We start from the raw sequence: 16,430 nt of genomic DNA on the forward strand, positions 1-16,430 counted from the left end.
GCTACCTGGGAGAAGAGACCGACCCCCACCTAGTCAAGCTCTATGTGCTGTGAGTCTGCTTCCGTGCAGCCAATGAGGACCACGGCTGAATTCAAGCTTAGTCATATTACAAGGCTATTGCTCATGGCATCCATGAGACTCCAGAGGCATGCGATGTGCTCGGCTCATTCCTGCCTCAGTGCTCCATGGATTCTGGTCCTCATGTGCTGCCTGTTTCTCTGTCATTTTCTGGCCATCTATGCACATTTGCAGATGAAAAAGGCCACAGGAAAGCCCAAGCTACTGTGTGTAACTTTGAGGAGGGCCGTGACAAAGCAATGCACAGAGTTTTTTCCCGTCTCTAAGACACCAGATTAGAGTTCTCATGAGATTTAAAATGTAACTGTATGCAGTCATTATTTACACCCTAGAGGGAAGCTCCAAGCATGTTCCTCATCTAACTGTCACACGTGTTTTCTAGAAATCCAGGGCAACAATTTGAGATAAAGATCAACACAGGCAACTTTTTGTATCACAGGTAATTAGCTTGTTTCATTCATTTACTGTTTGACTTCCCTTGCAGGTGAGCCTTTGACCAACTGATCAATATCCCCACTTTCCCACCAGAGCAGAAACCAGTATGCATTGATAAGCCTTTCATCACAAGACCTTTTGTCTCAGTGCTTCCTCAGAGCTCTTCCTTTCTATTGAGCTTACAGCTCTCCTCAGTAACTGTAAGTGCTCTGCTAACATGGAAACACTCAGAGTTCACTATTTACCTTCAGGTCCTTCAGTACTCCAAAGGTCACTGAACAGGCCATGCTTCATCTTTCTAGAAATTTCTTCAAGATAGCAAACCTAAGGCTTTTTTAAAAATATATATCCTTATTATCAAATTCACTGTCCTTCAAAGGGCTCACATGCTCTCTTTTCATGTACTAATAAGCCTGAGTCAGCCACATGTGCCCCATGCCAGAGCCTTCCTACAATGTCTTCCTTCCCTGACTGAGATGAGATGTTATGTCACAAGTACAACCCTGTAAGTGTCCTGTTGGCTGTGTAGTAGCACTGCTGTTCAATACAGAGAACATCTGGGAGAGCATATAGTCTGCCCACTGTTGGGCACGTGTTTTTCATCCAAATAGTAATGATCAAATTCTTGTCTTCTGCTATTTCCAGAGAGGATGCAGGGTGCTAGAATAATTTAATTTGCTCTGAGGAGCATATATTGCATGTGTATGCTATGATGTATTACTACTAAGAACTGACAAGAAGAACTGGGAACATTTCTTGTAAGCTTGTAGTACAAGCTGTACTGCACAATTCCTTAATTTATCTCAGCACACAACTCCCTAATAAGCTAACCCAAATAAAGGTGTAATAGATGCCACCCATTCTCTGTCCAGCTCTGCAAGCTCTGTTGCATGATAACACTGGCATTTATCAAATTTCTTAGCAATTCAGCTGACTTAGCTACCAATACACTTTTTTGTTGTTGTTGGGTTTGGGTTTTGTTTGGTTGCTTTGACTTGGTTTGATTTGAGTGGGTTGGTTGGGTTTTGTTTCCCTCTGAATATGGAGAGGTGGGAAGTTACTTCCCATCACACTGAATCTGCCTCTGTAAGGTGACACAATCGGCTGTGAGAAAGCATGACTGCCTAGACGGTGAGGCAGGCTGCTGTCAGGCTGCCTAACTGGTTTCTGAGTATTCTCACAGGCAGTAAAATCAGCAGCCAGTCTCAACACAAGGAAAAATGCTTTGTGTCTTTTTGTTTGCTTGTTTCCAATTATCACAAAAGGTAGATCTAAAGAGTGTGTCACCAGGGAAGAACTTAAATAAATTTTGTCATGGCTGCTGTTTATGTTAGAAATTCTGACCTGTGTTAGTCTACAGTTTTGTAGAGCTCTCTAGTAGCTTGCCAGAGAGGACATGCAGGATTATGATGTCAAATAAAGTAAAGGTAACATATCTAGAAGGGGAAGCACATATATTGAGACTGATTTTACATTTAATGGTTTTGATGGTTTTATATTTAGCTTGCATCATTGTACCTCCTAGAGGAACTGTATAGTAGACACTGTTCAGTGTGCAGAGGTATGCACTCAATGTGCTCACTTTGAAACAGCATAAGAACTGAAAACAAACTAACAAACCCAGGCTATATTTATAAAAGAAAATGTTTGGTATCTATATTACAATATTACTTTTTCCTCTTCAAGTTGAGAGAAATTGTGACTGGCAAATAGTGCAATATTTGTGTTTCCTCTGGTCAAATAGAGACACAGGGGTTCTTTCAAAACTCATGAGCTGGCAGCAGCACAGTAATTGCGTATGGTATTTAAAGAGTTTGCTAGTTATTTGTCCTTAAGAAGAATGTCTTGAGTCACCCACTATGCAAGGATAAGTCTCTGAGGAAACCTTATGATGAAAAATTATGCTAATGATTAGATATTCTGGTACTGAATTGGTGTGAATTAAAAGCTTGAGCCATGGGTATTCTCAAATGAGACTGATATATTAAAAAACCCACACAATGAAAGCAATTCTTTTTTCCCCCTCTCTCTCCTACTCTGCCCCTCATCCCCTCTCTCCTCCTCCAATTTCTTGGAATACAGGCAAAATCAGTTTGGTAACTGTTACTGTACAGAGACAAGGGAAAAGGTACCACTAATTTCTGTAGCTTGACCAGCGTCAGTGTTTGTGGTAAGAAGGCTCTGATATTGAAATAGATCTGCATTAAATCATCACCTGTAAAGTCGGGAAGTAATGTCACCACAGCCTGGCTGAGTGCATGAACCGTGAACTTCATTGAGTTGGGGTTTGTGTTGCGGTTGCTGCGGTTAATGGCTAGACAGATGAAGCCGATCGTGCACACGGGGGGAGATAGGTTTGACAGTGATGGGAGAAAACCTGGAGGACCCGCCAGGCGCAGGAGCGTCACGAATGTGGAGCGCTACAAAACAGATGGGACAGGCTGCACACCTGAGTCTGAGCTGTCCCAACACGGCGGGTGGTGAGCAACAGACCCCATAAGCACTGGCGGCTCCTCAGTGGGCTGCTGGCCTCAGCGGCGCGGCTGGCGAACGGGCAGGGCAGGCGTCCCGGTGCCTGCCGGCGGACCATACTCACTCCGCATGGGCACCCCACACTCCAGTGGGCACTGGCCGAGGTAGACCACATGGGCCGCGACTTCCTAGGCTGAAACGTCATGCTCCGCTGCAACGAGTCAGATGACGGGCTGCCACCGGACTACACACACGACTCCCGTTTACATGTATGTAATGAGGTTTTGGGGAGCTTCTCGTGTGTCCGTATCGTGATCTCATAGGCACGGCTGTCATTGAACAGAGCAGCCGATAAAGTGACCCCCATGCGCAGCGGCAGTCCGCTTCTGCAACAGCCGAGGGCGCAGACGCAGGCCTGCACCACCTCTCGTTCAGGCAGGGCTGAACAGTCCCGAAACATTGAAACGCTCCTCTGGAAAGGTAGAAAAACTGTCGTCATGGCGGCTCGTTGGTCTAGGGGTATGATTCTCGCTTAGGGTGCGAGAGGTCCCGGGTTCAAATCCCGGACGAGCCCGCTTTTTGCTTTTTTTTTTTTAATTTATTTTTTTATTTCTTAATTGATTCGTTTCTCTTTCCTGCTTCCCAGTGCTGCTCCCTACCCAGCGACAGTTCCACGGCTCAGACCTCCTCCGCTGCGCTTCTCCTGCAGGCAGGATCGGCTCCTACGCCTATCCGGGGAGCACAGTTCTACCGAGAAGCGTTCCTATAAGATGCAAGGAACCAGTGTTAAGAAGTTAAAAAGGACCAGCTCTCGTGCCTTGCCTGGCGCCCTCTCTTCGCCTCGCACAGCGACCGAACTTAACACACGAGAGCCATACAACGGCACCAGCACTACGGACCCTGCCGCTCCCTGGGGGCACTAGATGCGGCTCCATCCGCACTCCCCCGCTGTGCGTGAGCCTGAGCTGCCGAGACACAAAATGTCCCGAGGCTGGGTGAAGCGGTACAGCAAAACTGGAGACGCCGCCGCGCCTCCTCCACAGCGGGCTCGTCCGGGATTTGAACCCGGGACCTCTCGCACCCGAAGCGAGAATCATACCCCTAGACCAACGAGCCGCTCTCTGTTGCATTTTCCTCAGCTTAGCATTTCATTCTCTCACTTGCTCGCTCACTTTGTGCCCACTACTGATGCCACCCACCTTCCACCAGCATCTTTGTGGGGTTGCCCTTCCCCTCCCAACGACTCCGAATGGTTCTGCCCGCCACTTCGAAAGAATTCCTCTCCCTAACTGCGGAGGCTGCTGCCATTTCCTCCCTGCCGGGGTAACCGGTGGCATCCCCTTTCCCCTACCCTACAGCTGCGCTTTATAGAGAGGATTCTGAGTCCTCGTGGGGCACAGCCGCGGCGGCAGCGGCGCTCCCCTGCGCCGGTTGCTCTCTTGCGCTCTTCCGACGGGCGGAGGAAAGTCTGTGTCGTCATTCGGCGCCCCCGGCTGCGTGCACAAGGCGGGCAAGCGCGGCTAGCAGCGCTCGGAGCCGGGCGAGTACATTCTCAGGCATGAGAGAAGGGAAATGGGACACCATCCACTCTACCCCCGCACCGAGATTGGGTTTATCCCACCCTGGTCGTTGGGCTCTGCGGCACTTTGCTGGTACAGACGTGTAGACGGAGACGCAGGGACGCTGAGCCCCGCCAGCTTTGTGCCCCTTGGGTCATGTGTGTCGGATGTACAAGGAACTATGTACACCAGTGTGAATGAATCCTCTCATGGCAGCCCCTCTGCTCCCCCCCGGCCTGGAGCACAGTCCTGTGAGGAGAGGCTGAGGGAGCTGGGGGGGTGCAGCCTGCAGAAGAGGAGGCTCAGGGCAGACCTCATTGCTGTCTGCAGCTACCTGAAGGGAGGCTGTAGCCAGGTGGGGTTGGGCTCTACTGCCAGGCACCCAGCGACAGAAGGGGACACAGTCTCAAGCTGTGCCAGGGCAGGTCTAGGCTGCATGTGAGGAGGAAGTTGTTGCCAGAGAGAGTGATTGGCATTGGAATGGGCTGCCCAGGGAGGTGCGGGAGTTGCCGTGCCTGGAGGTGTTGCAGACAAGCCTGGCTGGGGCACTTAGTGCCATGGTCTGGTTGATTGGCCAGGGCTGGGTGCTAGGTTGGGCTGGATGAGCTTGGAGCTCTCTTCCAAGCTGGCTGATTCTGTGATTCTATGATTCATGATTTTCCTATTTTGCATCTGATGTACTTTAGGGGCAAAAAGGGGAATTCTGACTATTTCAACACGCTCTGGAGTCTCACTTGTTTCTCTCTGCCTTCCTTGCAGCCCACATCTTTCAGAAATCCCTCCCATTGGTTACTGCTCTCAGTCCTTACCTGTCCAACACTTTATGGTGGTTTGCTGCAGTTTCAACATAATCTAATCATAAAATAACCATAAATGCAATAGTTCTGGCAAACACAGTTCTAACAGTCTCCTTGCTCTTGTGCTGCGTTCCTTTTGCCACTTTATTCTCAGCCTGTGCTCTATCCATCATCACAATGTAGAGGTCTTCTGGCCTGTAAAGATAACTCTTTTACCTTTTATTGTAGACTTTCAGGCACCATCCACACCAGAGGAATTGCATAAATTATGTAAGATTTTTTTCTTGCTGAGGTAATTCTTGTGTGCAACCATCAGTGTTCTTACATCATACATCTGAAAGAGTGGTCAAGCATTGGAACAGGGCAGACAGTGAGGTGGATTAGGAGCTGGTTACAAGACAGAGTAGTTCAAAGAGTGGTGATCAATGGTGCCAGGTCCAGCTGGAGAGCTGTAACCAATGGAGTCCCCCAGGGACCAGTGCTGAGTCTGGTGCTGTTCAACATTTTCATCAATGCCATTGATGAGGGCACAGACAGACTGAGTCTGCTCAGCAGGTTTGCTGATGACACCAAACTGCGAGGCTTAGCTGATAGAGCTGCAGGCTGTGCTGCCATCCAGAGAGACCTGGACAGACAAAGCTGGGCACAGAGGAACCAGATGAGGCTCAACAAGGACAAGTGCAGAGTCTGCACCTGGGGAGGGATAATAAACTGCAGCAGTACAGGCTGGGAGGTGACTGCTGGAGAGCAGCCCTGTGGAGAGGGACCTGGGAGTGCTGGGGGAGAACATCCATGGCACAGCAATGTGCCCTGGTGGCCAAAAGGGCCAACGGGATCCTGGGGTGTATTAGGAGGAGTGTGTCCAGCAGATCAAGGGAGGTTCTCCTGCCCCTCTGCTCTGCCCTGGTGAGACCTCACCTTGAGTACTGCCTTCAGTTTTGGGCTCTCCAGTTGAAGAGGGACAGGGATCTGCTGGAGAGAGTCCAGTGGAGGGCTACGAGGATGATGAGGGCACTGAGGAAAGGCTGAGGGACCTGGGGCTACTTAGTCTGGAGAAGAGAAGACTGAGAGGGAATTTAATAAATGTCTATACATATCTGAGGGCTGAGGATCAGGAGGGGGGGACAGGATCTGCTCACATGTTCCCTGGGAACAATGGATGGAAGCTGCAGCACAGGAGGTTCCAGCTCAGCACAAGGGGCAACTTCTTCACTGTAAGGGTCCCAGAGCCCTGGCACAGGCTGCCCAGAGAGGTTGTGGAGTCTCCTTCTCTGGAGCCTTTCAAGGCCTGTCTGGATGTGTTTCTCTGTGATCTGTGCTAGATAGAATTGTCCTGGCAGGGCAGTTGGGCTCGGTGATCTCCTTGGGTCCCTTCCAACCCCTGGCATCCTGTGAGCCTGTGAACAGGCTGCCCATCCTTGGAGGTGGTCAAAAGATGTGTATACATTGCACTTAAGGACATGATTTATTTGCCATGGTGGTGGTAGGTTGGTGATTTGACTTAATAATCTTAAAGGTCTTTTCCAGTCAAAACAGTTGGAATTCTATCATTTAATGACTCCAGCCTCAGCATTTTGGCAGACATGTATAGGTCTGAAGAGGCACACCATCCCCTCACAACCTGCTGCCTCATACACCAAGGGAAGACATGGCCTACATTTAAGTCAAAACTCTCTGACTTTGTACAGCTTATGGATACAAGATCACACTGCCCAACTCAGCATTTCCTGATAGCGTGGATGGGGCAGGGATTTGAGCCCAGATGTATCCCCTGCCTTGCAGTGTCACAATACTAATACTGGCAGTCTTCTCCCAAACTGCTTTCACTTGTTTAAGACAGGGCAATGCTCAGTGAGCATTGTGCTGGGGACATGTGGATACCTTCAGTTGAGAGGTGAGTGTCTTATCTCTGCAACTTGCAAAGCTATCGAGGATGAAGATGGTCATGCAACTTCCAGCACAGAAAGTCTCCAAGCTGTTGATTGCCAGAAGCTGAGAAATCTCTCAGGAGGGTTCTCTGTGCATCTCTCCGGGTTTTTTTCTGCTCCCCGTGAACCAAGGGAGCAGAATCACAGAATTAACCAGGCTGGAAGAGATCTTTAGGATCACTGGGTCAAACCTATCACCTAACCCTTCTAATTAATTAAACCATGGCACTAAGTGCCTCATCCAGCCTCCTCTTAAACACCCCCAGGAACTGTGACTCCACCACCTCCCTGGGCAGCCCATTCCAGTGCCAGTCACTCTTTCCATGAAGAACTTCCTAATGTCCAGCCTAAACCTGTCCTGGTGCAGTTTGAGACTGTGTCCTCTTATTCTGTCACTGGGTGCCTGGTAGAAGAGACCAAACCCAGCCAGCTACAACCTCTCTTCAGGTAGTTGTAGACAGCAATGAGGTCTGCCCTGAGCCTCCTCCAGGCTGAACGACCCCAGCTGCTGTTGGAGAAATGGCACTAGGCTAGATGGCTTCACTGCCTTCTCTCTTAGATATCTGACACCTGCAGAGCTGGGACAGGGAGTGTGTTGGTATCCAGTGTCACTGTTTACCCCAAAGAACACCTCCTTTTGTGGATTAGTTACATTGGTTGGTGCTGTTCCCCCAAAGTAAAAAAATACCACAAAATAAGTTGCAGTGGAATGTCAAACTGTTCCATTGGCAGTGGAAATCCCAGCCCTATTTTGCCTGCTGCTACCATCTCTCTCCCTCTGACCTCATGTTCCTTTAACTCCCCAGGAAGAAATACACAGATTTTGGTTTGGTTTAATTCCACCATTTATTTCTTCTGCCACTCCCTCAGATTTGCATTCCCTTGCTCGGGACACACACTCTCTAAGCAGGCACACACATATCTATATGTACAGTAAGGCACAATCACTCACAACCAGATGGGGCACACTGCTGAGAGGAGAAACGATACAGTGAATGACTGCAGCCTGCCCTGGAATAAACGCTCTAACAAACAGGTTAAAATGGATTCAAAGGCACAAATGCTCCACCACATGGCTCCAAAGGATTCGGGGCTCATGTCTGCCAACAAGCCTGTGCTACACAGAGGGGCAACACCACTGGCTCCCAGCAAATTATACCTCAGTACTCTCACCTGGAAAAAAAAAGGCAAGGCTCAGAGCCACTTCTTTCCTTGAGATTTTGTTGCTGGTGAACAGAAAGGGGATGTCTCTCAAAACCATTTGGTTTGTAAAACTGCTGTATTGCAGAGCCCACTCAAAACTTATGCATGTCCAGAGAGACAGGGACAATCCAAGCCTCTGATGATGCTCTGCTTAATGATTGCGAGGAGGAGCTTTGTGATGGATGAAGAAGAGCTGTCTGGTTCTGCTCAGTCTCTGTTGCTAGGTCTATGTTGCTGGGTACTGGATGGCCACTGATCACTGGCACACCATCTGACAGAGCCAGATAAGAAAACCTGATGTGTGACCTACACAGCACATCTTTTCTGTGCGTCAAATCTGTTGGTTGTTACTTTGCACAACCACTAAAAATGCCCCAAAGTTGAAGCACACAAAGAAATTGCTTACTCTGCCTGTTTCACAGATCGTTCAGCTCAACTCACATTTCAGAGGCATTTCAAAGGTTATGAACAACACCCAAAAGTTTTCCCCATGGGCAGGGTTCACATTGTCTGCCATGCAGCATACTTGGAGAAAACAGACTTTTTCCAATTGCTAAAACATTCTTTACTGAAAGTTGACCCCCCCCCCCCAAATATTTCCAAAGAAGCAACAAAAAGGCACCATACACATATGTGTGTAACTAATGAACTTCATCCAAGACCAGTTCAGGGGAGAAGGACAAAACATTCTGAAGCAGGATGAAGGAGCAGAAGGTCCAGGAGTGGTGGTGGCTGTCAGCTCCAGGACAGCACATCCCAGATCTCTCAGTCCAGAAATATCACCAAGGAATGTCAGCCAACACTTCAGTTTTGAACTCCTAAATGATTGCAAGCAAAGTCTCTTGTTCTGACTGTCCCAAAACAGATTGGTGCAAAGCAAAGAGCCAGCAAGTGGCCACCCGGCTCTGGGATGAGTCTGGACCTCGAGGGGCTCCATATTCTGCTCCTCTCCTGCCACTGAAGGTTTCCCAGTAGCTCTCACCTTGACTGAGTTAGGTGTCTCCTATTCTCCCGTGTCCTGATTGGGTATGTCCTTTTCAGAGGGGACAAGGAAGGATATGATGAAAAATAATCACAAGCCTTAAGTAAACACAGTGCTGGGGAGTCTGTGACCTGGTAGTATTTTCAGTAGTTTCCATACTAGGAGGCAAAGGTGAGCTGCAGCCTGAGCTGCAGCCTGCTTCCTTCAGTTGCTTCTTGCCAAACCAAGGAAGCACTTGAAGAAGGGACAAATGGCTGAGGTGGAATGAGGCATTACCACAGGCCTCTATGGCTACGTGATCAGTGGTTAGAGAATATGCAATAAGCTACGTGGTACAAGCTCTGTGCTAACCAGTGGCAATCTCCCTTCCTAGTGGCAAAGGCCTGTGTGTTTCCATGCTTCCTGGGATGATTAGGAAGCTGCTTTGTGTACAAACACTGACTTTTGCTGGCAAGGCTAACAAGCTAGACACATATATGTAAAGATAGCATATGTGTGCATGAATGTACCTGTACAACATGTGCACACAAGACAGATGTGTGGGATAAGGAGGCTTACTGAGATAGTGGGTGCATGGTTACTGCTGGGGAAAAGTGCTAGTGATTTCAGATTGCTTTCAAAACAGCAACTGAGTTGGGTGCTGGGTGAGCAAAGCCTCTCCACTGTACTGAATCGAGAAGCTGCGTCTCTGGTGTCTCTCCCCAACACCACACAGGAGGGCTGGCTGTTTTAATTGCCTTGTCCTCCGGCCTCTTCAGGTCTGAGATTTGATACTTGAGGTGTGGGGAGCAGCAAAATGTTGGTGTGTTCTGTCACAGTTACCATTTTCATTAACAAGCAAACTCCTTTGGTGATTTAGGGAGCCATCGTCACAGTGATCCATCTTACCTGTGCGTCACGGTTACGCTGTGCCCTGTTCCTGCGTGGCTGATGTTGAAGGCTCACTGGCAGTCTCTAGGCCCTCTGTGTCCTGCAGTGGTCCAAGTGCCAGTGATGTCTCTTCGGTGTCTGGTATTCTCTGAGTATCAGTGCTTTCACTGGTCTCCTTTGCTTCAGCTTCTTCCTTCTCCTTGTCCCCCTTGTCCTGTTCACAGGCACTGCCTTGCAGCTCTTCTCCCTTGGGACTCTCACACTCTTTGTTTCCAGAGGAAGGCTGGGGGGAGTTGTCCTCCCCTGGGGTATCACAGCACACTTCCTCCTCCTTCATATCCCCTGTGTTACTCTTGCAAGGAGTTATTTCTTCTGCCTGTTTTCCTCCCTTTTCTTCATCTTCTGACTTGCTGGATCCTCTCCTTGATGATGGCTTCTCATCGGAGTCTGTGTGTTTCTTTTGCTCTTTGCTTCCTGTATCTGCCTCCTCTTTCTTGCCCTTGGTCCCAAACACCTCATCCCCATCTTCCTTTGCACCATTTTCCGGAGAAATGCTGACTCCTAGATCTTCTCCATCTCCATACTCCGACAGAGATCTTCGGAACCTCCTGGAGGGAGGCCTGCGCTTGATCGATCCCCGCGTCCGCACCTTGGAGGCAGGGAAAGCAGACACTGAAGCGGGCAAGAGAGAGGTACTGCGAAGCAGGAAAGTACAACAGAGGAGAACGCCATGGGAGGCTTGATTGCTAACCTGCTGACCTCACTTTTCCTCTCTGCTACTAAGAGGTAGGGAGATGAGGGGTCCTACCCCTGAAAGAGTAAGGACAAACAGCTCCCCAGTATAAACCTCCTTTCCTTCTGTAAAGCTGGTGCCAGAGATCATTGTTGTAATGTAAACGGTGGCTCTTTGTCCGAGTTAGACCCTACACCCAAGGGCACTGCATTATGCATTATGCATATGCTGCTAACTTTGAATTTCAGATTCCTAGAAGGGTTTGGGCTGGAAGGCACCTTAAAGATCTTCTAGTCCCAGTCCCACTGCCATGGGCAGGGACACCTTCCACTAGACCAAGCTGCTCAGAGCTTCATCCAACCTGGCCTTGAACACCTTCAGGGAGGGGGCATTTACAACCTCCCCGGGCAACCTGTTCCAGTGTCTCACCACCCTCACTGTAAAGGATTACCTCATATCTAGTCTAAATCTACTCCCCTCAAGCTTAAAGCTGTTCCCTCTCATCCTATCACTAGAAGCCCTTGTAAAAAGTCCCTTCTCAGCTTTCTTGTAGGCCTGCTTTCCCAGCCCTTTGTATACTTGGCAGTTTTGTGGTTGAGGAAGGAGTCTGCACTGTAGTTGATGGTGACGAATGCAAGCTACAGCTCCCCATTTAAGTGCTGAGCACTCCGTGGCGACACCTGGCAAACCACTGTGCTCTGCATGGCTTCCTAACCTGCACCTCAGCCACTCAGCTGGCATGTGGCTCCATCTCATAGAATCACAGAATCAGCCAGGCTGGAAGAGACCTCCAAGCTCAGCCAGTCCAACCTAGCACCCAGCCCTGGCCAGTCAACCAGACCATGGCACTAAGTGCCTCATCCAGGCTTTGCTTGAACATCTCTAGGGATGCTGACTTCACCACCTCCCTGGGCAGCCCATTCCAATGCCAATCACTCTCTCTGGCAGCAACTTCATCCTAACATCCAGCCTAGACCTCCCCTGGCACAACTTGAGACTGTGTTCCCCTTCTTCTGTTGCTGCTTACCTGGCAGAAAAGACCAACCCCACCTGGCTACAGCCTCCCTTCAGGCAGCTGTAGACAGCAATGATGTCACCCTTGAGCCTTCTCTTCTGCAGGCTGCACACCCTCAGCTCCCTCACCCTCTCCTCTCAGTGCTCCCTGCCCAGGTACCATTCACTCTGTCACTGCTGAGCTGAAGTTACTGGATCCTGCCACTTCACCTCTTCCCTTTACCCATTTGGCCAGGAAGGCTGCTGGAGCTGTTGGACCATGAAACTCCTTGTGAGGATGGGCAAAGAGGAGACTCTACAGAGCTACACTAAAAGGCTGGTTTGAACCTGGTTTGTAGATCTTCTCCCTTGGCCATGAATACTCAGTATGATGGCAAAACTGAGAACTACGTCCTCCTCTTCCTCTTCATCCTCAAGTGGTAAGCAAGCCTTACCCTGCCGTGATGGAGCAATCCCAGCACGTGCCCACCTTGTTATAGAACTGCAGCTGAGAGCCTTCCGGGGGCTGATCAAAGCTGACCGGGGTCTCAGTCGCTTCGCTGGGCTGCGGTTGAGTCCCTGGGCTGCTGGGCGTGGACGGAGGAGTACTGAACGGAGAAACCAGGGCTTTCAGACCAGGGCTCTTAGGCGATGCTCCCGGCAGCAGAGCGGCTGGCGCAAAAGCCAGATTGGCCTGCGAAGACACATCCCCGTCACGGGCGGGCGTGGCACCAGAGCGCAGTGCGTGCGGGAGCCACACGGGGGCGCCCCTGCTCCTGCCGCGGGAGCTGCCGCGTCTCGGCCGGCACAAGCCGCACACCTGCTGCGCAAGGGCCTCCCCCGGTGGCGCTGTCAGCAAACACGCCCGGGCAGGCAAACCACGGGTGGACAGGTGTCCTTCCCCAGCAGCTGGGTCTCAGGACGTGTCCTTTTGGGACTTTGCAGTGACCCAGCCAAGCCTGCACAGTCTACAGCGGCTGTGCCAGGAGAGAGTCGGAACAAGCAGCCAGCAAAGACCTCAAGATATAAACCATCCCCCGTGTGCCCAGGCAGACCTCACAGTCTCCAGCCCGGCTGAGAACACCACGGAAAGAGGCGAGCCTGTGGCTGACTGGCAAAGCGCTTCTGGCTGTGCCATCACTGAGAAGGTGCCAGAGGCGAAATGTCCCTGGGTGCACTACGAGGCACAGTGCTACGGCCAGACTTGTGCTGCGCCAGGGCCGCCAGGAGGCGCTGTGCTGCGGGGTCACACATGCTGCCCGGGAGGCAGCTGCCTGCCGCAGCCGCCGTCTGTGGGCATCGTGCGCGGGCTGCCCTCGGTGGGCACTGTGCGCGGGCCTGCCCTCGGTGAGCACTGTGCGCGGGCATGCCCTCGGTGGGCACTGTGCGCGGGCATGCCCTCGGTGGGCACTGTGCGCAGGCTGCCCTCGGTGAGCACTGTGCGCGGGCATGCCCTCGGTGGGCACTGTGCGCGGGCATGCCTTCGGTGGGCACTGTGCGCGGGCTACCCTGGGTGGGCACTGTGCACGGGCATGCCCTCAGTGGGCACTGTGCGCGGGCTACCCTGGGTGGGCACTGTGCACGGGCATGCCCTCGGTGGGCACTGTGTGCGGGCTGCCCTCGGTGGGCACTGTGTGCGGGCTGCCCTCGGTGGGCACAGTGTGCGGGCATGCCCTCGGTGGGCACTGTGCGTGAGCTGCCCTCGGTGGGCACAGTGTGCGGGCATGCCCTCGGTGGGCACTGTGCGCGGGCTGCCCTCGGTGGGCACTGTGCGCGGGCATGCCCTCGGTGGGCACTGTGCGCAGCCTTGCCCTCGGTGGGCACTGTGCGTGGAGCCTTGCCCTCGGTGGGCACTGTGCCGGGCCTGCCCTCGGTGGGCACTGTGCGCGGACCTGCCCTCGGTGGGCACTGTGCGCGGCCTGCCCTCGGTGGGCACTGTCCGCGGGCATGCCCTCGGTGGGCACTGTGCGCGGGCATGTCCTCGGTGGGCACTGTGCGCGGACCTGCCCTCGGTGGGCACTGTGCGCGGGCTGCCCTCGGTGGGCACTGTGCGCGGCCTGCCCTCGGTGGGCACTGTGCGCGGGCTGCCCTCGGTGGGCACTGTGCGCGGGCTGCCCTCGGTGGGCACTGTGTGCGGCATGCCCTCGGGGCCGTTGCATGCCCTCAGTGGGCACTGTGCGTGGGCTGCCCTCGGTGGCATGCAGCAGGCACCGCGGAGCAGTGCAGAAGGCAGGAGGCGCTGATGTGCTTGTGTGTAACTGCGGCAGTCACGGCAGGGGAAGCTCAGCGCTGCTAGGCACCTGCAGGGGAGTGCCACAGCCCAGAGAGCATTTCCCGCTGCCAGGACTGTAGCTGCCCGTGCTCAAGGCCAGATCGCTGGTACGGTGCAGTTGACTCAGTTTGATTTCAGCGGCTTGAACAAAGAGCTAAAAGACACCTGAGGCAGGATTTCCCTCACTTTCTCTTACCAGCTGCATTTAAACTGAGGCCTGTGCTCCTGCTCCCTACCTGAGCTGTGCTGCTGACATGCCTATGCCCAGCCATGTACTCTGCAACTCTGAATGACTCTGACCCATGCACTGACATGGCTAGGTACATGCCCGAGGATTGCCAAACTCTTCCTGCTGATTGTTACCAGTGCTAGACGTGCTCTGCCTCCTTTGTTTGTGTGCTGTCAGACTGGGCCTTCACTGGTGAGACCAGTGCCCTGCTTATCTAGCCACCACCCTTGGCTTCTGGATCACCTTCCCCCACGGCTGCTCCACGAGGGAAGTCCCTGTGACAAATGTCAATCACTTTTAATTTGCTATGACAACCACATGGGCCTCTTCTAGGACCTACCTGCAGCTTTTCAATCATGGGGGAGCTTTTCACCTTGACCTTGGGAAAAGGGCAAGCATTTGGAGACCGCTTCTGGAAAACAAAATCAAGAATTAAACAGTCACAGTAAAGTAGGTGAGAAAGAGGAAAACACAATGAAGGCAGAACACTTGGAAGAGGTCATCAAACTGGAAAAGCATAGACTTGATGGGTAGAGCACTGCTGCATAAGGAATTGGCTGGAGGGTGGCACACAAAGGGTGGTGACCAAGGGCACAATGTCCATCTGGAGACCAGTGCCAAGTGGCTCCCTCAGGGGTCAGTGCTGGCACCAGTGCTGTGTGACATCTTTGTCAGGGACATGGGCAGAGGAATCAGTGCAGCCTCAGCAAGTCTGCAGATGGCACCAAGCTGTGTGGCACAGCTGACTTGCTAGAGGGCAGGGATCCATCCAGAGGGACCTGCACAGGCCGCAGAGGTGTGCCCAGGCCAACCTCAGCACATTCAACAAGGCCAAATGTAAGGTCCTGCACCTGGGTGGGTGCAATCCCAAGCACAGCTCCAGGCTGGGTGGGAAATGGCTGAGAGCAGCCCTGAGGAACAGGACCTGGGGGTCTGGGCTGATGAAAAGCTCAACAGCAGCCTGCAGTGGGAGTGCAGCCCAGACACAACCCTGTGCTGGGCTGCAGCAAGAGCAGTGTGGGCAGCAGGGCAAGGGAGGGGATTCTGCCCCTTGGCTCTGCTCTCCTCACACCCCACCTGCAGTCCTGGGGGCAGTTCTGCAGCCCCCAGCACAAGCAGGACATGGAAGTGTTGGAGCCAGTGCAGAGGAGGCCACCAAGATGCTGAGAGGGCTGCAGCAGCTCTGCTCTGAGCACAGGCTGAGAGAGTTGGGGCTCTGCAGCCTGGAGAAGAGAAGGCTTTGAGGAGACCTTGGAGTGGCCTTCCAGTATCTGAAGAGGGCTCCAGGAGGGCTGGGGAGGGACTATTGACAAGGTCTTGTAATGACAGAACAAGGGGGAATGGGTTTGAACTGGCAGAGGGGAGATTCAAACTGGGTGTTAAGAAGTTCTTTGCAGTGAGGGTGGTGAGAGACTGGCACAGGTTGCCCAGGGAGGTTGTGTCTGCTCTCTCCCTGGAGGTGTTCAAGGCCAGGCTGGATGAGGCCTTGAGTGACCTGTTCTAGTGGGAGGTATCCCTGCCTATGGTGGGAGGTTGGAACTGGCTGAGCTTTGAGGTCCCTTCCAACCTAAACCATTCTATGATAAGCAGAAGTTGCTGGTAAGGGAGCAAATGAAGCCTCACTCAGTCTCTTCACACAAAAGTTTGCTTTCTTCTTTCCTGACCCTGCTACCCAGTTACTCCCTAGCCACACAGTCTCTTCCCTCTGGGAGCAAAGGTGATTGCTTGTTTGCTGTATGATATATCTAAATTGGATGATGTGTAGTAGCTCTGCTGCTACACAGCCTTCACTAAAGTATCTAAAGTATGAGAGGTGTTAACTGTGGTCTTATTTCAGGACCAGCCAGATTAAAATTGCATGTCTTAAAGGATACAAACC

The 16,430-nt window shown here is 52.1% G+C and overlaps 1 protein-coding gene and 2 non-coding genes across 3 annotated transcripts in view; 1 reads left to right on the forward strand and 2 right to left on the reverse strand.

The window, feature by feature from the left end:
• The first annotated feature begins 3,487 nt into the window (after positions 1 to 3,487).
• TRNAP-AGG (transfer RNA proline (anticodon AGG)) lies at positions 3,488 to 3,559 on the forward strand. The gene has a single exon. It is a non-coding gene; the product is annotated as a tRNA-Pro (tRNA).
• Positions 3,560 to 4,029: 470 nt separating this feature from the next.
• Positions 4,030 to 4,101, reverse strand: TRNAP-CGG (transfer RNA proline (anticodon CGG)). Its single transcript has one exon. It is a non-coding gene; the product is annotated as a tRNA-Pro (tRNA).
• Positions 4,102 to 8,101: 4,000 nt separating this feature from the next.
• The window catches only part of RCSD1 (RCSD domain containing 1), a 41,235-nt gene continuing 32,906 nt past the window's right edge, over positions 8,102 to 16,430 (reverse strand). The window contains exons 2-4 of the mRNA XM_064152199.1: positions 14,892 to 14,963; positions 12,541 to 12,744; positions 8,102 to 10,973 (exon numbers count right to left, since the gene is read on the reverse strand). Of these exons, the coding sequence (XP_064008269.1) occupies positions 10,356 to 10,973; positions 12,541 to 12,744; positions 14,892 to 14,963 (894 nt within the window). The 3' untranslated portion in view covers positions 8,102 to 10,355. The remainder of the gene's footprint in view (positions 10,974 to 12,540; positions 12,745 to 14,891; positions 14,964 to 16,430) is intronic.

This window comes from Pogoniulus pusillus, chromosome 12 (assembly GCF_015220805.1).
Source record: "Pogoniulus pusillus isolate bPogPus1 chromosome 12, bPogPus1.pri, whole genome shotgun sequence".
Taxonomy (NCBI): Eukaryota; Metazoa; Chordata; class Aves; order Piciformes; family Lybiidae; genus Pogoniulus; species Pogoniulus pusillus.